Source organism: Nicotiana attenuata, unplaced genomic scaffold (assembly GCF_001879085.1).
Source record: "Nicotiana attenuata strain UT unplaced genomic scaffold, NIATTr2, whole genome shotgun sequence".
Taxonomy (NCBI): Eukaryota; Viridiplantae; Streptophyta; class Magnoliopsida; order Solanales; family Solanaceae; genus Nicotiana; species Nicotiana attenuata.
The window spans coordinates 147834-175220 of NW_017671972.1; the positions used below are offsets into that span (position 1 = coordinate 147834).

Genomic DNA, 27387 nt, shown 5'->3' on the forward strand with positions numbered 1-27387 from the left:
ACATATTACTATTGCGATATACATGTATTGGCTATTTGATGTTAATATCTATAATTAGGGCTATTTTTTGCCAATTATATGAGTATGTTGCTATACCATGCCTAAAGCCCTATAAAGACCTTTTGTACTTAAAGGCGAACAATTTCATGGGCCAAGACATTTAAGATGGGCCATTAGTACGAGGCCCAGTCTCTTTTTAAACATTAAAGAAGCATAAGCCTTCTTCAGAAAAACCCTAAGGCATTTCTGTGTATAAGACCACGTTATCACCACTGCAGCTGCGAGAACAGAGGTTGGAGGAGAAAGGAAGATGGTGTCGTTGAAGCTACAGAAGAGGCTAGCGGCCAGCGTCCTCAAGTGTGGGAGGGGAAAGGTCTGGCTTGACCCCAATGAAGGCAACGAGATCTCCATGGCCAACTCCAGTACGTTGCTTTCTTAGGAGTATTTTTTTACCATTCATTACCTATTTAGCTTAGCTCCTCTAAACATTAAAATTATTTTATTTTAGAAATTTTTTCACTTTACCTATTTTTGCCTAACACTAGATGTTGAATTAGATCTGAACCTAATTTACTCCTTTAATTAAATTTCACGACAAACTTCTAGTTTTAGAGAACCCTTAATTGTCTCAAAAGACTATTTTTACGAGTATTGGTGTGAAATGAACTGAAATAGAGTTGCACCTTATAGTGGATTCATATTAGCCTATGGTGACTAGTTTGAGATTGAGGCTTAGTTTTTTAACCAAAGTTCAAGAGATTACTTATTTTCGAGTGGGTAATTTTCATACATTGGCGTAGTCTATGTATGAATTGCAGGTTGTGCTCAATAGGGTAAATTTTTTTCATGACAGCAAAAATGTAGTATCACTGCCAGTTAGGTTTTGGTGTTATTAGGATATGAAATGGAAATAGGGATTGAGTGGGGTATTTCATTTATTTAATGGTCTGACCATTTTCTGAAAATCTGAACATATTGCTTGAGCCGAGATATTTTAGCTTTTGCACGCCCTGTGTGATCATCTCCTATCTATTGCCATTCGAGGAGTTGCAGTTTTGACAATGGCAGTGTGTTGTTAATACCTTTTTCTCAGTCACTAAACAAATTGAATGCCTATAATTCCCTTGTTTTGCATTGAGTGCAGGGCAAAACATCAGAAAGTTGGTCAAGGATGGTTTCATCATCAGAAAACCAACCAAAATTCACTCAAGATCCCGTGCCCGTAGAATGAAGGAAGCCAAGAGGAAGGGCCGTCACTCTGGATATGGTAACTACTAACCTTTGCAATGACTACTACCCTATATAATTTAGAGTAACTCTTTTTGTTACGTGGTGCTAGTTCTCATCAGAAGGTAGTTTGTGGGTTGACTTGTGTGTTGACCAATTTAACTTGTTTTTATACTTCTTGTTTAGAAGTTGAAAGGTAAAATGAGCCTACTTTCTGTTATGGTTTCGATATTTTAGGCGTTGCTTCTATCTTTTTTTTTAGGATGAAAATTTGCTGCTGAAATTTGTTTTGGTGACTCCCAATATTGAAGACATTTCTTGTTTGCCCAGGTAAGCGCAAGGGTACCAGGGAAGCTAGGTTGCCTACAAAGGTGCTATGGATGAGGAGGATGAGAGTCCTTAGGCGATTGCTTCGCAAGTACAGGGAGTCAAAGAAGATTGACAGGCACATGTACCATGACATGTACATGAAGGTGAAGGGTAATGTTTTCAAGAACAAGCGTGTGCTAATGGAAAACATTCATAAAACAAAGGCTGAAAAGGCCAGAGAAAAGACCTTGTCCGACCAATTTGAGGCCAGGAGGGCAAAGAACAAAGCAAGCAGGGAAAGGAAGTTTGCTAGGAGGGAGGAGCGTTTGGCTCAGGTATTAAGTTGTAAATTTAGCTGTGGTCTCGTTTAACACTTGAGAGGAGGAACTATTTGTTTTTGCATTGATATTATGTTGGCTCGTAGTCAATGAATTTTGTCCTCCCTAGAAATGACAGTGCATGGGATTTAAGCTTGTATTTTCTCCAATTCTCAGGGACCTGGAGAGAGGCCAGTACAACCTGCAGCAGCGACAGCAGCCCCCCAAGCCCAGCCAGCCCAGTAAGTTTTCTAACAAATGCTATTCTCTTGGTGGTTGTTAGAAGTTAGGAACAAATTTTGATAGAAACTTTTTCTTTCAGGGGATCTAAGAAGTCAAAGAAGTGAGGATGATACTCTAAAGAGCCTTGGCTCTATATTTACTTGTCCTTGATAGTATGGCAGTCTGTGATATCCCTTTATTTTATTATTAGAGAACAACATTAGTTACATGATTTTGCGAGCACCTTAAAGTTTTGATACGTTATTCGCATTGTATCTGAGCTATTCCTATTTCAGTTATGCATTAGCTTTTATTACTATTCTCAATCAGTCGTTATTTTGCCATGGACGCACAGAAGAAATTGATTCTTAATTAGTTGAAATCAAGTTCAGCTTAGGCTTTTTGTATGGATGGCTAGCCTGTATGATCAGGAGTTCTTATGTGCTCCGAGTAGGCTTGGACACTCAGTCAAGCTGGCTTGGTTTAGGCTGGCATGATCAAAGCCCAGGTTGAGCCAGCTCCATCTGCTCCAAGTAGTTTAGTTACTCCAAATATAAATTTATACTTTTGGGTGAAACTGAATTAATTAAGGCTTACTGATCTTGCAAACTCTGATGATCGTTATACATTTGTCAACTTACTTGCGGAGGCGTATAGATCAGGCTCCTGAATGTTTTGTATCCATGCCATTTTACATAAATTATTTCTTACTCCAGACTTTGATAAGTGCTTGTAGTGTATTCTGCCAAAAGCTAAAAGAAATTTAGTTGAACCAGACCCAGACAGAAGAAAAACCAATCAAACTCATGGAACGCAATCACGATATTCAGAATAACTATAGATAAAACGGTTATGGTCGCAATTTAATCGATAATGATTTCATGATTTGGGGTGTCATGTGTATATTGGTTGAATGACCAATTACTCTCTCTGCGTTTGTGTGGGAACTTGTGGTTTCCTCGCCTTATTAAGCTCTCTATTGATTTCGAAATGAAACGCAAGCTTGCTTCGCTAATTCCCTGTTTGTTTATTAACTATACGTGTGTACACATAGGACAAGTTCTACAATTTTAAACAGAATGCTGCAAGGATAATAATCTGCAAGTAACATTCTCCCTGCTGGGCAGTAGACACGAAATTCGGTGATGACGCTTTGTTGAGAGTGAAACAAATCAGAGATGGTGCATTGATAAGATTCAAAGGTTCTTGAATGATTCTCAGTTCCAACAGTAATCTCTCGGTTTTCTTTTATCTCAGATCACTCATTCCATATTTTATAGGGCAGGTTGCGACTTGCGACTGGACATGCTTAGAGCCATCCTGAGAAATAGTTGATAAAATTCATTTGTAGGTAACAGTCCGATCAGGTAATGCAGTCAGGATAAGTGCATGTTGGATGATGAGTATCGCTGTAGTTTTAGTATTAGTTGGATTCTTCTCTTCTTTCTTAACTAGGCCATTCATGGTCTTTTAACTGCAAATACCTAAATTCACAACAAATAATGTAAACTCAGGAAACTGATTACTGTAACAAGTAAAAAGGAACCAGAAAAAACTTGTATTAAAACATACTTTATATGCATGCAAGAAACATCTGCAGTGCTACCTCATCCCATGCATGAAAACTTGCTCTTTTAGGAGTCAATTGCATCTCTATCTGATTAATTAACTCGGTGACGAGCTATGCAAGTGTAATCACCCTTGCGTCCAAGCAGTACGTTTACAGGTTGTCCAACCCGAAAAATCTACCAGGCCGGCCTTGAATTAAGAAAAAGGGGTTACCTGTGGCTCTTGTGGAGTATGAAGGAGAATCTCAACTAAGGGTGTTAAACGGGTGGGCCGGGCCGGGCCGGGCCTGTGTTATTTGAACCCGTACGGGTTTGGTTCCGGACTAGGTCTTAACGGGTTTAACGGGTTCGGGTTCATCCGGGTAAAAATTGAACCGTAAGGGTTACGGGTTGAGGGGGCCGGGCCGGGTTTATTGTTTTTTTAATTTTTTTTTGGAATTTTGTATAACTATTGTAAGTTATATTAATACTTTGTATTAATTTAAAGAATACAAGGAAGATGAGAAAAAATTGCACTTATTGGAAGTGCTACTTTTATTTCATAATTCAAATTTCAAACTTACAAATTGAAAGGCTTACATTTTTAACAACAAGTAAATTCAAAGGTTTTGCATTGCCTTAGTAAGTTCGTCATAATCAATATGAACTGAGTGACCTTCTTCTGGAGTGTTAAATTCGGATGGGTTACCATGTGTTAATATATCTCCAAGTTCCTCGTCTTCTGGGCTATCAACATCTTCACGTCCTTGATTTCTTCTTTCCGATCTAATCAAATCTCTGAAACATACTAAAACTTCCAAAGCATTGCTTCCCAATGAGTGACGGGTGTCTCCAAGTTGTTGTCTTTCTTGGCTAAATGCACTCTTCGATGCAATAGCTGAAATTGGCACATTCAGCACGTCCCGAGCCATTGCGAAAAGAACAGGAAATTGCTTTCCGTTCTCATGCCACCATCCCAACGGCGAAAATTCCTTTGTGCGAGGCTCTTTTTGCTTCTGCAAGTAGAATTGAAGTTCATCAATGTTCCTGCGACTTGTTTGAGTGTTAGAAAATGTAGAAAAAATATTAAAACTATCATCAAAGCCTTCTTCATCATTCACAGTAGCAGAAGTGCTACATTGCATAGTAGGATTAACATTGCCTACAGTACGAGCAACATCATCAATTACATTTGCATAATAATTATATAATTTCTGTAAATAATCATTTAGGTTGTTCATAGAAACATATAAATTTGGGGTTTCAGTTTCTCCAATCTCCATATAAGTATATAAAGCATTCATTAATTGGTGACAATCAGACATCTTAATAGAAGGATTTAAAACAGCACCAATTAAGTAAATCGGAGGAATTGAAAAGAAATATTTTTTGAATTTTGCTTGCATTTTTTCCACAACATCCTTATATTTTTCTTTCTTCTTAAATTCAAAGAGTAGAAAAGAAATTTCAGCTATATGTACTAAAGCCATAGTAATAATAGGGTAATATGCTCCAGAAAACTCAACAGTAGCTGTATAAAATTTATGTAAAAATTTAACAACATCATTAATGACCTCCCAAGTAGTAGTTGTTAACATACGGCTTGGATCAGTACAATGCGCATTAGCAACTTCAGTTATTGGGAATCTATATTTGTAGCAACATTTTAAAAATATATATGTATAGTTCCATCTAGTAATAATTTCGTCTGGCATGAATCTAGGTTGAAGGTTATACTGGACACACTTATTCTTAAATTCCTTTATTCTAGATTGTCTATTATTTCCTTGAATAACACCAACTGCTCTTCTAACATGAGTAATCTCAGTTGAAAATAAATCAAGGCCACTTTTAACAATTAAATTATAAACATGACATGCACACCTAACATGGAAAATTTCATCAAGAGGTGGTTGCAAATGCATTTTTAATATTGAAATTGCGGCATTGTTGTTTAGAAGCATTATCAAAAGACATACACAATACTTTTTGCTTGAGATTATAAAATTCAACAACTTCACAAATAGTACTACTTATAAATGCAGCAGTATGACTCTAATCTTCATCATATCTAAAAGCGATAATACGTTTTTGCATACAAGTAGTATCATCTATCCAATGACATGTAATTGTCAAATAATCACGTCCATTAACAGCATGACCAATATCAGAAGTTAGAGAAACTCTACAAGGAAGGTGGCTAAACAAATAACGTATATATGTTTGATATTGTCCATGAAGTCTAAAGATATCAGCTCTACAAGTACTTCTAGGGATACCTTTAAATAAAGGATTGTAAATCCTTTGAATATACATAATAAGATATGACGAAGAAGCAAAAGAAAAGGTAGACAACCTAAAAGCAATCATTTTGCTAACTTCTCACGATCCTTCATTTTATCATATTTAATTAATCTTCCAGTAGTAGGGTTAATAGTTGCTTGATTTTCATCACCATCAGAGCCCCATTCTATGGGATGTGCAATTCTCATATGTCTACTAAGCGTTCCAGTTCCCCCTAAATTTCCTCCAGTCAAATGTTAAAATCATCTTTACAAAGTTTGCATCTAACTCTATCAGTACCTTCAATTATTTCAAAAAAATTTCAAACCTTACTTCTTTTTCTACGATTAGTAGTCGGAGCCACAGGTGGTCTACTACTAGTGCCACGACCACCACCCCTTGTAGCAACTCCAACACTACCAACTCCAGCACTAGTAGGTGTAAGCTGGTATCTCATCTTCCATTCCTAATTCATCATCTTCTATTCCATAACTTCTTGTAATTGTTCATAATCTATATTTCATTAGGCGATGTTTCGGGAACAAGAGAAATTGGGATACTATTACTACCAGATGCTGAAGAACTACCTCTTTTTTTATTTCCTCTACCAGTAACTTTTCTACACGCTCATTTAGCAGCGTTAAACATATTGTGAAAATTAAAGTATAAGCACAAAATAAATATGCAATTAAAATATTAAATAAGAGAAAGAGTTGGAGGGAGTGCACCGAATTGGACAATAAATTGAGCACTTGATTACGCAATTCCGATGTTACCACGAACAATTTGAAGTTCAAATGTATAAACTTCAAAACCCGAATGATAAAACACGATAAATTAAATTCAAGAAAAGAGAGCCAAATAAAATTAGAAGATGAAATGATGAATTGAAGACTTGAAGTCTTGAAAATTGGAGAATAAGAGAATGAGAAATTGAGATAGAGAAATGAGATTTGAGTGAGAAATGAAGAAGAGGGGGGGGGGGGGGGGTATTTATAGTTTTAGAGAAGGTTAATTTTGTAAAATCAAAAAGGGTTAAAAATAAAATAAAAAATGGCTATTTTTGCAATTGATCCGTTGGCTAACGGATCAGTTCAATTTCTGACCGTTGCCAACGGTCAATGGGACCCACACCTGCCAAAAATTAAAAAAAAAACAAAAAAAGAAATTTCTAGCCGTTAAACCGGTTACGTGTACTGTTCATCCGGACCGGGTTTACCGGGTCTGGTTAACCGGTGGAAAATTTTAAACGGTACAAACCCCTATACCCCCCAACCCAGCCCACCCGGCCCCTTATGAACCGGGCCGGTTCGGTTCCGGTTTTAACCGGTCTGGGCCGGTCCGGTTCCGGGTCAACCCGGCCCGTTAGCCACCCATAATCTCAACTCACGGATTTCGGAAGGTGAGAACTATGTATCTATCACATGTATATATATTTTGTCTAGCTAGGGCGTTTATTGACTGTTTGCTTCGATCCACACTGATAAAACGTTTTATGAAGCTACTTTTTAATGTGGCTTGTCGAGTCTGAGTTATCATGCTGAAATTGAAGCATGGAATTCTGAGAGTTCCTAACCAACAAGATTTTTCACAGGCGGAAAGCATAAAATTCACTCTTGAGCAACAAATGGTGTTCTTTGTTCGAACCTTGCAGTGGCTGATGAGATAACTCCCGTTCAACTTTGATTAAGTACGACCAGTATCCCGTATCCCAACAATTTGCCTGCAGTTTTCCAAATAAAATGCTGCATGCTAATCGATCATTTAACGGACTTAGAATTGCAACTGAAATGAGACCACTATATTGGCTGTTCTGTAATGCTTGGCTAGGAGAAAAGCTCACTTTTACGTGGATAATCTTGTTTGGAAAGGTTGGTTGTATGATAGGGATATCGATCTCTTGTAGTTCGCCCCCGTCCCCTAAGTACCCATCCTCATCTCCATGTAGATGGTGCTGGAGAATAAAGACCGTGAACTGTGCTGTGTTGTAAACCAGAGAATAAATATGAATTCTGTTCAAACTCGAGCCTTTTCTTTCTCATTTATGTCCTTTTTGTTTTTGGAGTTGAGCGACAATATGCTGGTATTAGTTTCTTAGTATCTTCCCGTTGCAATTCAGAGTACAGTTATCAATTACCTACAAAACCAAAATTCAATGGCAATTCTCGATTCCTTGGATAAATCACAATGCAAGTACGTTATGTCCAAAATTCAGAGCCAGATATTCTGAGGATTTCTGAAATACAGGCCCAGGTAGAAATGCCGGAGATTCTGAGGATTAATTCTGAAATACAGTCCTAGGTAGAAGTTGATACTGCTGCTAAAGGGGATGATGACTCTAACAGTAACTCCCCGAGTGATATATATGAGTCGGATGAGATAATTGACTCTGATGATGTAACACTTATACTTTAGACAGAGTCCCACATCGGCAAAACACAGAGGTGTTTGCTTCTACCTGTGAATCAGAGGGTGGTCGTGTTAAAGTTTGTTTGAAGGATAATGCATCTGGGATGTTGTTCCCTAGTAAGGATACGTTGAAAAGTGTTGTTAAATGGAAGTTTACTGTATGGGAAGCGAAAAAGAATTATTGGACTGTTTAGTGTAGGAGGTGGAATGCTGGATGCAATTGGATGCTCAGAGGCAGGCAGGAAAACTCCAACAAATTTGGGGAAATGCCACAACAAGCACACTTGTTAAAGTTAGTGAAACCACACTTAATTAAGATGTAAGGAGCATATATTATTCATTGTACAAAGGCCAAGAAACTCAGCAGAGAAAGAATGATAACAGTTGCGACGTCTTTCTTCATTTTCATGCTTCCGTAGACAGTTTGCAAGCTAAATTGCGTAAAGAGAAAGCTAAATGTCATTATACTAAGCTTAAACTACCGTTAGGACTTTAAAAAATCATTTTCTATTTCAATTTAGAAAGAAGAAAAAAAAACAGAGATGGAATGATTTAGTGTTGTTCAGTGAGGTCACTGGTGTTGTTCATATATTGGCCTTAACCCCTCTTCCAAAAAAGAGAAGAAAAAAAGAGAATGGCAGCTTGAGTTCAATATCCATGGCAAAGGCATTAATAACATAACTTCCAACGCCCGGAAAAAAGATTCAACTTATTTTCGAAACAAAAGCCACCTGTGTGTTAAAAATTGTGTTTGCCATTACTCATTGTTTGATCCTACTCTGTAAATTTTATGAAGTCGATCAAAGATAAATTGCTGAACAGAGACAAATAAGAGACACATGAGACTAATAAGTTCACCTCTCATAAAGGCAATACAGCTACAAATCCTCATCAAACACTATAACCTGTAAATATATTTAAAAAAACACACCAAAAAGTGAATTTAAAAAGTTTGCCAAACTCTAACAAAATAGCACACTCAGACTATAGTTCATCTAGCTAACTGACTGCTGGTTTGCCATAGCCAACAGAAGATGCCCCATAAGCTGCTCCAGCAGCATACATGCTAGAATCTTGACTTTGCGATGCATCATATCTGTATCCACCATAATTTTGCCTTCCATAATAACCCCCATTCCACTGACTACCAGAGTCAGTCCTCAACTGCAAAAAATAGAGTAAACATAAGTTGAATATACAAACGTTCTATGAAGAACCTTCATGGAATATAAAATCCAAAAATATAGGCCAATTATTAATAAAAAGCATAAGATGCATAAATTGTCACTTTGAAGCTCTAAAAGTTTCAATTATATAATAGTGGAAAAAACCAAGAAACAGAAAGGGGCCAACTTGGTTTTGAGACAAGTTATGGAGATTAATAGCGCACGAATTAAAATATAGGATTAGTAATGCAGGGATCCGTATGCTGGGATTGTAAATGCAGAAATTAATAACACATGAGTTGTATTGGAGAGAGTACAAATATGTGCTTTATTTTTTTTCCAAAAAAAAAGTTTAATACATGAGGGTTATTTCGGTCACTTCCATGTATTACTAATTCCTGTATTCTTATTCCACCTATGCCGCCTAAAATAATACATAGATTTCTGCATAACTTATGCATGTGTTAGTTAAGCTGGCAACAAAAGCCGATCAAACAATATATAGTTTTATATAATGCTGAATCTTATGCAAGTTTCAAAAGGTAACCAGATATTGTATTACTAATGTGGAGTTTTATACAGTTATTATCACATTTTGGTAATGCAACCACACGACCCCTATAGTAATACAAATAAGTATGTTATTTTACAGAACATCCTCCAGAACCAGTGAGAAAGATTGTAGAAGAAAGCATCTAATGTAATCAATAATGAAAGGTAACACAGAAAATAAATTTTTAATTCGTTTAAGTACACCAGTAAGAATATAATATATCAGGTGAATTGCTTAAAGTTCCAAGGGCTATTGGAACAACAGCCTAATAAATTTTGTAGTTGCTGCAACAGTAATCAATTGGATTACATATTTCTGCAAACTGAGTATGTAAATAAATATTATGGGAACCACACATGAACAAAAGCATAGATATGTCAACTTCTCAGCATTTTACTTTCTTGGCAAGTGGCTTATCAGAGATACATGATGCAAGGGGGCTTTCATTAGCATACAAAAGCAGAACACTAGTAGGATTTTCTAGGAAGCATTGTTGCTCTTCTTCTCATTTTGCTCAAAATACAGAACTTATGAAAACTTTACTGCATATATGGAGACTCCACGAAACAGATGTTGGCACAAGATACTTAGTATCTGAAGTAAGTAAAAGCTTTTCAGAGATCACATTTTACCATTTGGCAAATACCTGCTTGTTTGCTGGATTTCGACCCAGGAAAGACGAACCGTCTGCTTCCCGATAACTGCTCCATTAAATTTTTGTATCGCATCCTCTGCCGCTCCTATGGAACATAAGAGCAAGTAAGTTATGCAATGTTTAGCATTTGAAAGCTTCAAGTAAACATCCATTGAAACAATAGTAATAACCAAAAATTCACTACATATACATGTGTAACCGTTCAGTTTATCAGTGAATTCAAGCAGCAAGTTCATTTTACTACTATTGGTTAGGTTTTGATAATATGATTACCTATTCTAGTGATTTCAAATAGGTTATGAATGATATATTCTATTATAGGACTATTTCATAAATAAAAAAGAAATCCTTTTTTATAACCGAGAAATCTCCCAGAGCATGGCGGAAGGTTTTAAACTCTACCCAAAGAAAGAGTTCTTATCATTATTTTAGTTGGTCCTCACTAGAAATCATAGTATGCAAAAATATTAATCAAAAGAGAACTAACTAAAATCCCCTTTATCCGGTGCGTGAGTGAGAAAAGGAAAGGCAGGAGACTACCTCACATTTTTGGAAAGAGATATTATGCCTGTGAGAACATGCCAATGGAGTTCATATCATCCAACATAAGCAGAGATAGATTCTAAAAGGCATTTAATATTCCTAATCATAGAAAGTTCATGAGTTCCTTTTCTCTCTCTTGACCTTCTTGGAAAGCCGTTTTTTGGGGTCTAAAAATACTTCAAGTTGCATCTTTGACCAAAGGTATTCAAAATGGTCATGAAATCCCTGCTGAAACCAATCCAAAATTTCCGAAAACAATTCTCGAGGATTATCATCCCACAATTTCCTTAACATGGCACAACTATCAATCGTTCTCTTCTTGGTCCTCATCTTGTTTAAAAGATTTCCAACCCGCTTAAGACCTGATGTCTCAGGCTTCAAAATGCTAGCTGGCGAGGCTGCCAAGAATTTTTGTACAGATTTTAGGCATGGCAGAACTTTGCCTTCAAGCAAGGAACAAGCAAATACTGCCACCCGGCTCATATCATTTTCGATTGGCAAACTATGCAGAGGGAGCTTCCATAGATGAGGACCAAAAGTTGGACTGACCCAACAGAGTGTTAGGTGTTTGCCATAATTTTCTTACCATATTTGGTTTTCCTATCTCTTGAAGTAAAAGGCAATATAATTACCTTAACTGGGTTTTTTTTTTTTTTTGTAAAAGGAAATTATAAATCTCTAATATTTGGCTAGTCCTTTTTCTTGTAGGAAAAGGTTTGGACTTCTATAAATTGAGGATCCTTCCTTCTCATTCAGTAGCATCCACAATGTAGCCATAGGGGGATTGAGAGTCTTGTTTAGGGGGAAAACTTTACGGGACAAGTGTTAGTGTGTCACTTGTGTTTGCCTCTTCGTGAGGTTGCTCTCTCGATATTTTTGTACTCTATTTTATTATAGTGGATTGCTCATCTCCGTTGTGGACGTAGGTCAGTTGACCGAACCACGTTATATGTTTGTGTCTCTTTTGGTATATTTCTCTTTTGTTGTTGGATTTATCGTCGCTCAAGGTTTGCTTTGCTAGCTTCCGCATGACACCTGATTTTTTTGGTCCTAACAAGTGGTATCAGAGCGAGGTTCAAGACATGTTCATCTTGGCGGGTTCAGTTCTAGCTGCAACATATTTGACGATAATTGTAATTTTTGTCTGAAAAATTTGACCGGAGTGCTACGCACGTTGAGACAAACTTTGTGGTGGAGATCTGGAGATGCGACCTGTTGAAGGCTATGTGAAGAAGGTGGATCAAGTTTATTTTGTTAGAAAATTCAGGCCAAGGGGGAGAATTGTTAGGTGTTTGCCATAATTTTCTTACCATAGTGGTTTTCCTATCTCTTGAAGGAAAAGGCAATATAATTACCTTAACTGGGTTTTCTTTTTTTGTAAAAGAAAATTATAAATCTCCAATATTTGGCTAGTCCTTTTTCTTGTAGGAAAAGGTTTGGACTTCTATAAATTGAGGATCCTTCCTTCTCATTCAGTAGCATCCACAATGTAGCCATAGGGGGCTTGAGAGTCTTGTTTAGGGGGAGAACTTTACGGGACAAGTGTTAGTGTGTCACATGTGTTTGCCTCTTCATGAGGTTGCTCTCTCGATATTTTGTACTCTCTTTTATTATAGTGGATTGCTCATCTCCGTTGTGGACGTAGGTCAGTTGATCGAACCACGTTATATGTTTATGTCTCTTTTGGTATATTTCTCTTTTGTTGTTGGATTTATCGTCGCCAAGGTTTGCTTTGCTAGCTTCTGCATGACACCTGATTTTTTCGGTCCTAACACAGAGGACCTGGTCATTCAGTGGGTCGTAATAAGGTTTTGGATCTGAGAGAGGTGCAGAAAAACTGCATAACGATGGAGCATATTTAACAAGCCAGTTCTCTTTCATGCTAGTTGCACCTTGGATGAATGGTCTTTTTGTATGCAGTAGTTCAGTGTAGACCAAATATTCTGGGGCAGATTTTGAAATAGATGACCGTCGACCGAGGAATACGATTTCTTTTACCAAGCAAGCCTGATACTGAACAACATGAACTTTTCTGTCAGATTCCGATAAGGATGAAACATTTTTAATGCGTTTAGCAACCCTGTCAGCCTAGCCACCACAAATAGCTTGGCCCAAAATCTCCTCCTCGTTCAGTTGAAGAGGGAATTTGTTTGAAGGAATCCTCCAAGAACATTCTACATCTTCCAAAGTCCCATGACGCCATGAGAAATCTTGCTGCTAATCACATAATTTGGAGTTAACGACAAGATTAATGAGCTGCCACCTCAACTTGGACATTTCCTCCATTGTTTTAAAATGTAAGGTGTTGTCATTGCAGAATTCCAGTGGTTTACCAAAAAGTTCAAAATATTGTAGAGCATATGCTACTGTTAGAACATCACTAATGGGGTTTGAAAATTTTGCACGAGACACTTTAGCAGTTTCTTTCAGCTTTTTTATCCGCATTCTTTCCTCTTTTCCTAAGTCTCGCTCGCTTTCTACTGAGCCTGGTTTCTCATCCTATTTCAAGCCATCTGGATCTTTGTAGTTTCCTTGAAACTCCATAAGGAAAGGATTTGACAAGCTCAAAGCTGCAGGCTGCTGCAACTGCATAAGCCAAGACTGTATTTGCGCGGGAATAATCTTTCACCTTTTGCATAATTTGGATTACTGTAAGGAGCATACGGGAGTGGCGAGGACTCATCGGATATTGTGCCATGGCCTTCCCTAAAGGTGTCAGTCTTCCTTTGCTATCAAGTGCTTCAAGAACCTTTAAGCAACGCTCTGCTTCAACTAAGGCAGTTGGCTCAGGAGGAGTTGGGAAAGGGAAGTTAGCAACCTGAGATAACAAAGGATAAATATTAATGGTGGTAATCAATAAATATCAAGACAAATAACATACAGATCCACCTAGAAGAAAAATCAATCTGCCAGAGGCAAGCAAGGAACATGACAAATAGTGACAGTTTCCTTTTTTATTTTAATTGGGGTGGGAGTGAGGAAGTTGATCAGCTGATAATTTTTTCAATCTATGAAATACCTTATTTTGTTTGGGGGGTGGGGGGTGGGGGTGGGGGGCTGACAGCATTTACAACCTACAGGACTCCAGGCAAAGGTGTGAAATTCATTAAAAACATATCTTCCATGCTGGTGACTTTGTAAATACTCCAACATCATATCACTTCAAACAAGTCTTGGAACAGAAAGAAGAATAACCTATTTCAAGCAAGAAACTTGCCTTATCAATATGCATGGACTTCAGAAGTAGGACAATGCCATCAACTGGTACTTTCAATATTTCTGCATTTGAGAAGTCAAAGAACATGTCATTGAAGACTGTAGAAGAATAAAGCCGATAACAGTGCCCAGGACCTATTCTTCCAGCCCTTCCTGCACGCTGAGCAGCTGAAGCCTTACTTATAAATTGTATTTCATAAGCTTCCATACCATTGGAAGAGTTGTACTTTTTGACCTTTTCTCTGCCTGTGTCAACCACATATTTTATACCAGGAATTGTCAATGAGGTTTCAGCCACATTAGTGGCAACAACAACTAGGCGTTCTCCTTCCTTGACCTCTTCAAACACGCGAAGCTGTGCAAATGCAGGAAGCATAGCATAAAGAGGTAAAACACACATCGGACCAACACAGTTTCCATTAGCCCTATTCTTAACCTTACTTAAGAGAGGTTCAGATTCATTTCAAGCTCCTTCTTCACTGATAGGAACAAGTTCCTGTTCGCCGGAATCAGGTTGTGATGTCCTTTTACCAGCCAAAGCTTCAAAAGCAGCCTTCAGTGATGTAAGGCTTCCCTCCTCACCTAAAACATCTAACGTACCATCAGAGCTCAGAGACTTCTGGTTTAACAGTTGTTCATCATCACCATAAACATCCAAATCACTATCATGTGCTGAATCATAGGAAATTTCTGATTCATATTCATAGATCTCCCCGTGATCCTCATCATAGGAATTAAAACGTCCAGTTATCTCAGTCATAGAACTCCTTTCATCATCAAATGCCTCACTTATCTCCTTGATAACATTTTCCTCGATGGTATTCCCTTCAGGATTATCCACTTTGGAAGCTCTCTCAACTATCTCCTTAGAAGCTTTACGCAGCTTCTAACACAAGTATTCAACTTCCCTTTGCCCAGTCACAAATACAAGTATACCACCAGGTGGCAGTCTCTTGTGAATTGACAATATTTTCTTATATGCTTGGCCGACATAGTCCACCATCTCCGTTCTCTTGGAGAAATGAATAGTAACTGGGTATTGGCGAGTGGGGACTTCCATTACAGGCGGAGGATCACGGAAATTTTTTTGCCCAGATATAAAGTCCTCAACTCGAAGTGTAGCACTCATCAGCACAAGTTTCAGTGGATATACTCTCTCTTCAAGGCTTACCATTTGTCCTGAAAGAACTTTCTTCTGTTGCTCCTCATATTCTCTCTGCATTAAAGCACATAATAAAAAACGTCAAAAAGCGTAGAAGTCAAAGGAAAGTAATGTAACGACCCGATCGGTCATTTTGAGCTCTAGCACTCCGTTCAGCAGCCTAAGGCTGTGAGCAGCTTCATTTTAGGTATTATGACTTGTGCGCGTGGTCGGAATTGAATTTCGGGAAGTCCTGAGTTGATTTGAAAAGAGAATTCTCATTTCGGAAGCTTAAAGTTGGAAGAATGAACTAGGATTGGATTTTTGAGTAAACAACCTCAGAATCGGGATTTGAAGGTTCCAACAGGTTCGTATGATGATTTCAGACTTGGGCGTATGCCCGGTTCGGGTTTCGGATAACCCGGGAGCGTTTTGGCGCCTATTGTGGAAGTTAGCATTTTAGAAGAAATTTCATAAGTTTGGCTTGAAGTGCATTTCTGTGTTATCGATGTCCGTTTAGGATTCCGAGACTGTGAATAGCTCCGTATGGTGATTCTGGAGTTGGGGGCGCGATCGGAAGTGAATTCGGAGGTCCGTAGGTCATTTTGGAACCATTTGGCTAAAGATAGAAATTTGAAGGTCTTTGAGAAGTTTGACCGGAGGTGGACTTTTTGATATCGGGGTCGGAATCCGATTCCGAAAGTTGGGATAGGTCCGTAAGGCCGAATATGACTTGTACGCAAAATTTGAGGTCAATCGGACGTGATTTGATAGGTTTAAACATCGGAAATAGAAGTTTGAATTTTTGAAGTTCATTGAGTTTGGATTGGAGGCCGATTCATGATTTTAGCATTGTTTGATGTGATTTGAGTCCTCGAGCAAGTTCGTAATATGTTTTAGGATTGGTTGGTATGTTTGGTTGGGGTCCCGGGGGCCTCGAGTGGATTCCGGGTGGTTAACGGATCGAAATTTGGATTTTTGGACAGCTGAGGGAATCTGGTTGCTGGTATTTTCGCTTCTGCGGTGGGTTGACCGCAGAAGCGGCACCGCAGAAGCGGACAGGGACCCGCAAAAGCGGGTTTTGGTCTAAGGCTAGAGGACCGCAGATGCGGTCAAAGTACCGCAGAAGTGGAACTGCATCTGCGGAGAAAGGGTCGCAGAAGCGGATGGGAGTATCTTGGAGAGGACCGCATCTGCGGTCAAAGTTCCGCAGAAGCGGGACCGCATCTGCGGGTGGCAAGTCGTAGAAGCGAGGAAGGGGTGGCCCAGGGAAGACCCTAGATGCGGAATTTTAAACGCACCTGCGGAACCGCAGAAGCGGCCAAGGAACCGCAGGTGCGGAAACAGCTGAAGCAGTGAGGTCTTTTAAGTTCGGGGTTAAGTTCATTTCAACCCCATTTTTCTTCCATTGGAGTCGATGGGGAGCAGCTTTGAGGTGCCATTTTCATCACTTGTCATGAGGTAAGTAATTTGTGCTAGCTCGGAGTTAAATACAAGGTTTATATATGGATTTAGACTTGGAAAATTGTATAAATTTGAGGTTTTGGTGGAAAACCTAGAAAATTAGTAATCTTGGAATCTAGCCACGATTTTGAGTATGGAATTGAGAGAAAATTATATATTTGAGTTCCTAAGGTCATGGGTAATCTGTATCTTTGAAAAATTTCGGATTCCGGGCACGTGGGCCCGAGGACGTTTTGGTCAAATTTTCGATCGGAGTTAGGAATTGCTATAAATTAGTTTGTAATAAATATTTGAGCATAAATTAATGGGTTTGCATAACCGTTGGCTAGTTTTGGAGCATGGTGCATCAACCAGAGTCTTCGAAAGGGCGTGGAATGCCGGTTATGGATCTTCGGAGCGAGGTGAGTCTCCTTTCTAACCTTGTGAAAGGGAATTGTCCCCATAGGTGAAATAATTGATTATGTGCTCCTATTTGCGGGGGCTACGTACGCACGAGGTGACGAGAGTCCGTGCGTAGCTACTATTATGCCATTGTCCGGGTAGTTAGGGCCCAAAAGCATGTTATACTTGGATTATTTATGAACCTATTGATAGCTCGAATCGCTTAAATCACCTTGGATTAGTAAATGAATTTAAAAGGAGATTAAACATCATTCTTCCTGAATTGTTAAAAAGAGAAATTGTTTTATTTGGATAAATATTCCCGATAAGTTCTTAATTGATTGATTGAGCATGTATCTCTATATGTACATGCGTCGCATGCATGATTCGCGAGCAGGGTATGTGTTTATTTATGGAACGGGCCGAACGCCTCGGCAGATTAAATAGATGCATCTATGGTTCGCGCCGTTCGACCCTCGGCAGTGCACAATTTACCTTTCTGTTAGAGCGGCCGTCGACCTCGACATGATTTGCTCATGATATATATATATTGTGGCCTGAGAATTTTAAATGTTGATATTGCCTTTCATGGCTTGATATAAATTGATAAGATAATGAAAAGTAAATCTTGAACATCCTCTATTATTTTGATAAAGGAGTTTACCTATTTTCTGGCTTCGTGAATTAGAACTGCCATATAAATCCATGATTTCCTCACATTTTTAGTATATTGTTAATTGACCTCTAGTAAGTGTCGAAGTTGACCATCTCGTCTCTACTTCTTCGAGATTAGCGGGATACTCATTGAGTACACGTTGTTTATGTACTCATACTACACTTCTGTGCATTTTTGTTGCACAGGTATATCTATTTCTAGCAGCCCACTGGGCGTAGCAGCGCGGATGATTTGGGCTAGGTGAGTTGCACTATTCGAGGCGGCCCGCAGCTAGTGTAGCCCTTTTCAGTACATTGTATTTATTTCCTGTCCATTGTATTCCGGACGGATGCTGTATTTTACTTCCCTATCAGTAGATGCTCATGCACTTGTGACATCGGGTTCTGGGTAGTTTTGAAGTATTGCATTAACTGCTTATCATTTAGATTTTATTTGAGACTATATTCTTTAATATTGCTAAACTTGAAGGAAAATCATAGATTTCAGAAGTATTAAAACGAGAATTTGATTAAGTAACTTGGTTGGCTTGCCTGACAGCAGTGTCCGGTGCCATCACAACCCTTAGTGGATTTTGGGTCGTGACAACATGGTATTAGAGCACTAGGTTCCTAGGGTCTCACGAGTCATGAGCAAGTCTCGTAAAGTCTCGCGGATGGTACGGAGACGTCTGTACTTATCCTCGGGAGGCTGCAGGACTGTTAGGAGTACTTCCCTTCTTGATTCCTTATCGTGCGATTTGATCCCTGGAGGTGTATGCCTTTACTTCGTTCCTACTCAATCTTACGCGACGCAAAGCGCTTGTTATAAATCGAGAATTGAAGAGTCATGATGGTACTACGGATGTGGTGCGGGATGTTTCTCCCGGTATAGTTGATTGGATTATTATCGTCGCCTTATGGAAGGATATTTTAATGTTTTAGCTCAGTAACGGTACTTCTGAGGGCTTGGGGCTAGGCACAAGTTGCGATGATGCCTATGAATGACTGTTCCGCAGTAGTGATATGACGGTAGGATGTTGCCCACGTGTCGGGGCAGTTAATGACTTGAAGGAGGTTTACTCAGTGTTTAACCAAGAGATTCAGTATTTATTCCCGGCAGGGAAAGGCAATCGAACTAAGGATGGTCAGATGTGGGCTGGTGGAAGTAATGAGACTTGGTATTTGCAAGCGTGGTGGAGTTTTCTTCTATGTTGGGGTGCTGTTGTGCTAATTGAATGTGTTAAGTGTGTCAGTGTCATAATCTTCTACAATTCACCTTTGGGGCAAGAGATTGTGAAATAGTATCGGAGATGCAACTGTCAGATACCGACGGGGTGCGGAGGTTCAGGATTGAATCAGTATTTCTAATGTTGGCGGTTCGAGAAAGATGACCTTCGGAAAGGTTTAAAGTTAGTAGCGATTTGTGGACTCAAGTACTATGAAGATAGATTTTCTTAAGGCAACAACCGAGCAGCAAAAGATGAGAAATGCGAGCGGGAAGTGTCAGGCGGAGTTTAAACTTCTAAAAGGCCAGGTGTATGAAGCAAAGGTCAGGTAACTGATTAAAGAAGTGAGTTCGCCCAAAGTGGGAGAGCGGCGGATGTTGCGTATGGGCCTGGTGGTAGGGTGGTTACGCACCTTAAGGAAAGTATGGAGTGATTTGGGATTATAGTGGCTGACGATTGAAGCCTACGGATCTAACTTGAAGTAGGGGTTCTTGTGCAGCCGGAGAATGAGCTCGGACTCAGGGGGGATAATCGATGTCGCAGTGATTGTACCCCACGTAGCAGCGTTGGAAGATGCCGGGGAGGGACTCCTACAGGTGGGGTATTCATGTGCGCAGGTTAGCGGTTGCGTGGTTGGCGAGGCTTCTGCGAAGAGTTCTGCTGGTTATTCAGCGAAGGGGATTGTTGTGTGAATGTTGATAATGATTCAGAATATAAAAAGGGGGGCTTCTACCGTAAGGTATCGAGAATTTTGGCGATTGATTGCGTAAGGCTATGTCAATAAGAGATGAAGAACTCCGGGGAGTCCCAGATTTGTGAAAGAATGGCTTCAAGCTAAGTGGGAGAGTCCTACCGCTTATGATTGGGTTGCATAGTTAGCTACTTGCGAGGTTTCTGGTGATTAGCATATTGATGGGTTATTTCAGCTACGGGAAAGGAACATAAGTGGTAGTTTGAGCTAATGAATTGTCGAAATGCATGCTATGGTTGGCCTTATTGGCTCATGTTCAGACTTGGGGAAAGATTCAGGATTTATGCCTGGTATAAATGCAGGTTTCAAAGGAAGTAATTTTGCCGGGTGCCTCGTCGAGAGGGTATTCATGCGTTATAAGATTTATGAAGTTGATTATATTCGGGACCAAGTCAGAGCGGGTGGCTCTCAGTAACGGTCCTAACGGATTCAAAAGAGGTAAAGTATGGTGCCTAATGATTTCGAGCCTATAAGTACAGTTAAGAATCAAGATTTGCAGCAGCCTATGAGTGGAGGCTCAGAATGTTCTATGATGTTTTGACTTGCAGTATGGCACTTGAGAGGAAAATGAGAAGAGATTTTGAATTCGTAATAGGATTAGCAGAATGGTCATGTCAGTTGAGGGTGCGAATCTGCGCGCAAGGAAGGTATGAAGTGATTCGCGGGATTTGAGACAGCATGGTTTCGTGATTCAAGGACACTCGAGATGGGTGCAGATGGAGTATGTGATGTGTGGATGGAGTTAGTATTATCTCTAAGGCAATCAAGGGTAAATTGGAAGGAGATAGATTGATTGGCCATAATTGAATTTGGCATAGTGGTGTTAGTGATCAGTTTCCTCAGCGTGATCGAGTTATGCAAGTGAGTTGTGATGGTACGTATCAGGCTTGTCAGCCTCCGCAATTGATGTTGTTCAGAAGCATTCTACTGTTATGGTTTGTTATGTGGAAGCAGAATTTTCGAAAGGCAATGGTGGCTTAGACCACTACTTAGAGATTTGCATACTCTACGATTATGGGAATTCACCTGTGTGGTACTATGGATCTCCTGAAGTGAGTTCAGTGAAAAGTTTTATGTGACGAAGTGTTAACCTATTAGTGGTTCCGAAGCTATGATGAAAAACGAGTTCTATCGTATACTGGCATGGTAAGTGCAGTGAGTGGTATGGAATTTGCAGTGAAGATCAGGGTAGCAGCTCGGTGTGGACAAGGATGTCACGAGCTCAGATGAGCAGGAAAGGAGTTTCTATGTTTAAGGTAAGTTGGTATTGTCTTCAGCGTCACCTGAGATTGGTGTGTTGTAAAAAGGGGCTTGTGTCATGGTTAATGGTTCTTGATCGCTTTTCAGCGTTAGTGCGGTCGGTGGCTTGGAGGTACGACCCAGTTAATTGTTATGGTAGGTTATGGGGGTGTGTCCCACAAGAAGATTGTATAAGTGTGGCAGGTAGTCACTGGATTGATTAAAGACTTAAAACAAGTATGGAGGTTGTGATGATATCGTTAAATTGAGAATATGTGCCTAGAAGGCACTCAGTTACTGAGTTGTGGACTGTGGATGAGTACTCCGGTTATGATGGTTGTCCTTGTGTGTTATGAGAAAAGGGAAATTTGTATGGACCTTTGAAAGGTTATTGGCTTAGTTTGATATGATCAGGATCGACTCGAGGTCGGTGGATGAATTTAAATGTGAATATGGGCTCTATGTCAGGCCAGTTGTGTTCATTTCAGTAAAGCGTTCCTTATGGAGGAGCAGTCGGGGTGTTATTTGTCGTCAGCTATTTCGTGTAGTGATACGTTGCACCGTGTGGGTTGTGAGACGGCTTGAGAAATTGCTTACGTGCTGAGGATCCGCGCAGAAATGATGTTATATGAGCCAAAGGGCTCTTGAGATTCAGATTGTATATTGCACCTCAGTTGTGCTTGGGTTTCGTAGCTTATAGCGCTACATGTTCCCTCAGGGATGTTATTATGCACTTAGCGTGCTTGTGACTAAAATTTGATATTTTATTGTAATGGGCAAATTTAGCTCGATGTGCAATCTCCTTATGTGAGACTATGTTTGGATCGGGTTGCGCGCCGCAACAGTGTGATGTTGAGTATAGTTTTCTATATGCTATTTTCGTGCGTCTCGCTTCCTATTTTCTAAGGAAAGTCCGTATTAGTGCGGGAGTTAGGAAATTCCTTCCAGAGCTCGTTTTCCTTTGGTATCGCGTTCGAATTGATGGCCTATTGGCACATTGTGGCATCATATGAGATTTTTGATTATGTCCGAGGTGGCTTATTGCCTGAGCGGTTCGTACCGGGTAAGATGGGATTATTGGATTCAGGATTAGTGCAATCTGACTATATGGAATATATTAAGGAGCAAAGATCATGATCTGGTTCAGAATGTGGTAATGTTTCTTGTCAGAAGTATAGACTCAATGATTGGTTGACTCGGCACTTGATTATGAATATCTGCACATCTCTTCCGTTGTGGCAGTATTGTAAGAGTTAGAGTAAGACCTGTGTATGTCATGGGGTGCAATGGGAGCATCAGATTCGGGGAATTTCGACTAAGTTGATCAGAAAATATTATTGTGGTCCGGTGAGTAAAATGATGCAAGGTGTGAATTCAGTAAAGTTATGCAGTCATGTTTGGGTACAGCGTGTGGTGACTGATACGGTGTTCGTATGTTGGAAACAGGCCTGACAGAGAATTCCGGATGTTGGAATTAGGCTCTAAGGCCTATCTGCTTGAATAAAACGGAATATCATCAGAACTGATCGAGCTAATGTGCTCAACTGAGTGGTGGTAGCACGGGAAGGTGCATGAGAAGTTAACCGGTGATTTCAGACTACTTCAATGTAGTTCTCAGCACGTTCGAGGATGAACATATGTTTAAGTGGGAGAGATTGTAACGACCCGACCGGTCGTTTTGAGCTCTAGCACTCCGTTCAGCAGTCTGAGGCCGTGAGCAGCTTCATTTCAGGTATTATGACTTGTGCGCGTGGTCGGAATTGAATTTCGGGAAGTCCAGAGTTGATTTGGAAAGAGAATTCTCATTTCGGAAGCTTAAAGTTGGAAGAATGAACTAGGATTGGATTTTTCAGTAAACGACCTCAAAATCGGGATCTGAAGGTTCCAGCAGGTTCGTATGATGATTTCGGACTTGGGCGTATGCCCGGTTTGGGTTTCGGATAACCCGGGAGCGTTTTGGCGCCTATTGTGGAAGTTAGCATTTTAGAAGAAATTTCATAAGTTTGGCTTGAAGTGCATTTCTGTGTTATCGATGTCTGTTTGGGATTCCGAGACTGTGAATAGCTCCGTATGGTGATTCTGGAGTTGGGGGCGCGATCGGAAGTGAATTCGGAGGTCCGTGGGTCATTTTGGAGCCATTTGGCTAAAGATAGAAATTTGAAGGTCTTTGAGGAGTTTGACCGGAGGTGGACTTTTTGATATCGGGGTCGGAATCTGATTCCGAAAGTTGGGGTAGGTCCGTAAGGTCGAATATGACTTGTACGCAAAATTTGAGGTCAATCGGACGTAATTTGATAGGTTTAAACATCGGAAATAGAAGTTTGAATTTTTGAAGTTCATTGAGTTTGGATTGGAGGTCGATTCATGATTTTAGCGTTGTTTGATGTGATTTGAGGCCTCGAGCAATTCCGTAATATGTTTTAGGATTGGTTGGTATGTTTGATTGGGGTCCCGGTGGCCTCGGGTGGATTCCGGGTGGTTAACGAATCGAAATTTGGATTTTTGGACAGCTGAGGGAATTTGGTTGCTGGTATTTTTCGCTTCTGCGGTGGGTTGACCGCAGAAGCGGACAGGGAGTCGCAGAAGCGGGTTTTGGTCTAAGGCTAGAGGACCGCAGATGCGGTCAAAGTACCGCAGAAGCGGAACCGCATCTGCGGAGAAAGGGTCGCAGAAGCGGATGGGAGTATCTTGGAGAGGACCGCAGATGCGGTCAAAGTTCCGCAGAAGCGAGACCGCATCTGCGGGTGGCAAGTCTCAGAAGCGAGGAAGGGGTGGCCCAGGGAAGACCGCAGATGCGGCATTTTAACCGCACCTGCGGAACCGCACTTGTGACATCGGATACTGGGATAGTTTGAAGTATTGTATTAACTGCTTATCATTTAAATTTGATTTGAGACTATATTCTTTAATATTGCTAAACTTGAAGGAAAATTATAGATTTCAGAAGTATTAAAACGAGAATTTGATTAAGTAACTTGGTTGGCTTGCCTGACAGCAGTGTCCGGCGCCATCACGACCCTTAGTGGATTTTGGGTCGTGACAAGTAATTAAAGAAAAGGAGGGTTATGGGGAGAGTCAAGGAGAACTGGAGTCTTAGAGAGTAACCACTAATATTTTTAAAGCCACATAAGAATAATGAAATGACAACCAACTTCATGGAGATAGCAAACTATTTTCTCACCTGACGCTCTCTTACTATGCGAGAAAGCATACCGATAAGTATATCAGTGTTCAAACTCCTCTCATGAGCCTCATCCAAGATGAAGATCGAGTAACGCCTTAAAAGGAAATCATTCTGCATAAATTGATGAATATGTGGTAGTACAAAATTAATTAAGACCTATGGAAGAGCCAATTATTATTATTTTGGAGGAATAAAATTGATTATCAATAAGGTATTGTGTTGTAGTAAGTCTCAAAGAAACCTATTCTTTTTCCAAAGTATACGCGAAAGCGGTTGATTATATTGAGACTATAAATAAAGGAAAGATTTAATATCTCTATTACTACAACTTGTAGCGGGATAATATGTATGTGAAAAGCTACCCGCTTTATTCTCCAGTTTGTACTACACAAACAAAAGAATGCCACAATAAAGTGGATGTTTATTGATATAAAAACCCATATCGTAATAAACTTGGAGTTTATTGATAATTGCACACGTCATGGTGTAAATCCGAAGTTTATCAATATTGATAATTTATTCAGTTGGCATAATTGGTTTAGCCATATTAATTTAAGCATGATGTGCACAAATAAACGAGAATTCATATGGGTAAATATTAAAGAACTAGAAAGTTCTTTACGAATTCTCTTATAATGCTTGTTCTCATTAATTAATATACCAACTAAAATTGGGATTGAATCCCATGAATGCTGGAAATATCAAAGGTGAATATGAGCTCATTCCCCTGCCATGTATACCACATAAGATGCATCTATGATATGGTTACATGTACGATTATTAATAACCCGCAACATGGTATTTTGCGAGGTAACTTGCTCAATAATTTAATTTCGAGCATAATTTCCAGATTTTCTATTCAAGAAGTTCATCTTGATAAGTTGGTTTACATCACAGTTGGTTTAGCAAAATGATTTATTGAGTGCCTCCACTTAATAGCTAAACAATTGCTTATGAGAACAAAGTTATCTATATCAGTTTGATATACGTTATATACGAAAGTATATTATTTTCTCCCTTCACAAGTGGTTTCAGAGTCAGGAACCAAATAATTCCATCTTATTATTATTGATGTGCAGTGTATATTTTGATTAACACCATAATGCACAAAGATGGGTTCTCAAAGTTGAGGAAACAAGTTAGTTTTTCTAACATGAGGGAGAGACATGATAAACAGTTGAGAAAAAGTTACGTGGAATGAATTATCATTTGTACATCTATATCCTCAAATAAAATAATATGAACTTGAAGTTCGTAAAAGGATAATTCATGTGCAATTTATTGCAAAGCATGCCAGACGCATTTGCTGACCCAAAGAAAGTAACTATATTCTCATTGCAAATGCTCCTATTAGAATAAGTCCTAGAAGGACAAAGTCTATAGTACGCTTAAAGCATATAGACAAATCGGTTTTAAATAAACTTCTTGATAAAGAAGATGAGCAAATGATCTAAATGATCATAACAAAGGAGGCAAGTGATCTAGAAGATCACATGACATAACACTTCATAAAATCTCAAGAGAGATTCAGGTACCTGAAAATATGAATGAAGAGATCTCGATGTTATGTCTTTATGAAAAAATATTGAAACTGATATGAAATGTTTGTCGACGACATCTATGATAGCGCTAAATATATATATGAGGATCTTAAGTCTGGAGAAACAATTTCGAATAGAATTGGTTTCATATGAAAGAAATGTAGTTTTGAACATGTAGTTCAAACACTTGAAAGTATAAAGTCAATGGTATGTGCAATCAGTTTTCGATATCTTATATGTCTAGCATGACATGGAAACCTGATATGCATCTAAAGTCTATTATATGGCTTATATGACTTAACAATCCCTGAAGGATTTAAATTGCTTAAAGCATATAGAATTCATGGTCATGAAGTACTATATTCTAAATGCAATTTGTGCACATATGTATCTTGCTATAACTATAAGCATGATAATATGATAGCAAGAGTTTTCACCCCTATGTGAAGATATTGAAATGATGATACCAACAAGATCATATGAAGACAATACATCTATCAGGGATGATGATATCAAGGTGAAACAAATTCGTTGAAGTTAATATGGCTGATATTGTTTATCAAATATCTACCAAAGATCTTTTGAAGATGGTGCACAAGATTGGAATGCAAATGCTTAAGGATGTGAATTGATGCTCTCATCAGGGGAAGTTAATACGCGTTGTACTCTTTTTCCCTTACAAGGTTTTGTCCCACTGGGTTTTCCTTGCAAGGTTTTTAACGAGGCAACCAAAAGGCGTACTGTTAGATATGTGTACTCTTTTTCCTTCTCTAGAATTTTTTTCTCACTGGGTTTTATTTTAGTTAAGGTTTTAACGAGGCACATTATCTGTTGAATAGACATTCAAGGGGGAGTGTTATAAATAGAATTGTATTTATGGTGAATGTCTATATTTAGAGAGATTCTAGGGTTCATTTCTTGGTGGCTAAGTCACCCTCTCCCTATAAATAGAGGGTTCTATCCATTGTAATTCATCCCAAATCAATAAGAATTCTCTCTCTCTACTTTTCTCTTTAATACTCTTCTTCTTTTATTGTTTCATAACAATCCCACAATTTTGGAAATTAATTTCACATGATTGATCTATGCATGCAATTATGCAACATACATATATACGCCATGCTTTTTGTCCGCGAAATAACAACAAAAAAATATAAAAATAATTAATTTAGCATGTATTTTAAGATCATCATAAGTACATCATCTAGTAAAAATAGCACGGGCTAGCCAGTTTTTGGACTGTCATTCAAAAATAGCCAGCATTTGCAAAGTCATTGAAAATAGCCACTATTTTGCTGCAACACGGAAAGTTCCAGCATAATATACTGGAGATCGGTGCACCTGTGTATGAACTTCCAG

General features: G+C 39.1%; 1 protein-coding gene and 1 pseudogene across 1 annotated transcript; one reads left to right on the forward strand and one right to left on the reverse strand.

Annotated features, from left to right (window-relative positions):
* The first annotated feature begins 231 nt into the window (after positions 1-231).
* Positions 232-2401, forward strand: LOC109211116 (60S ribosomal protein L19-3-like). The gene is made up of 5 exons (XM_019374618.1): positions 232-422; positions 1145-1267; positions 1558-1871; positions 2031-2095; positions 2176-2401. The coding sequence occupies exons 1-5, from the start codon at positions 311-313 to the stop codon at positions 2198-2200; spliced, it is 639 nt and encodes a 212-aa protein (XP_019230163.1). The 5' UTR covers positions 232-310; the 3' UTR covers positions 2201-2401.
* An 8944-nt stretch (positions 2402-11345) lies between these two features.
* LOC109211113 lies at positions 11346-24604 on the reverse strand (annotated as a pseudogene).
* Positions 24605-27387: the final 2783 nt, after the last annotated feature.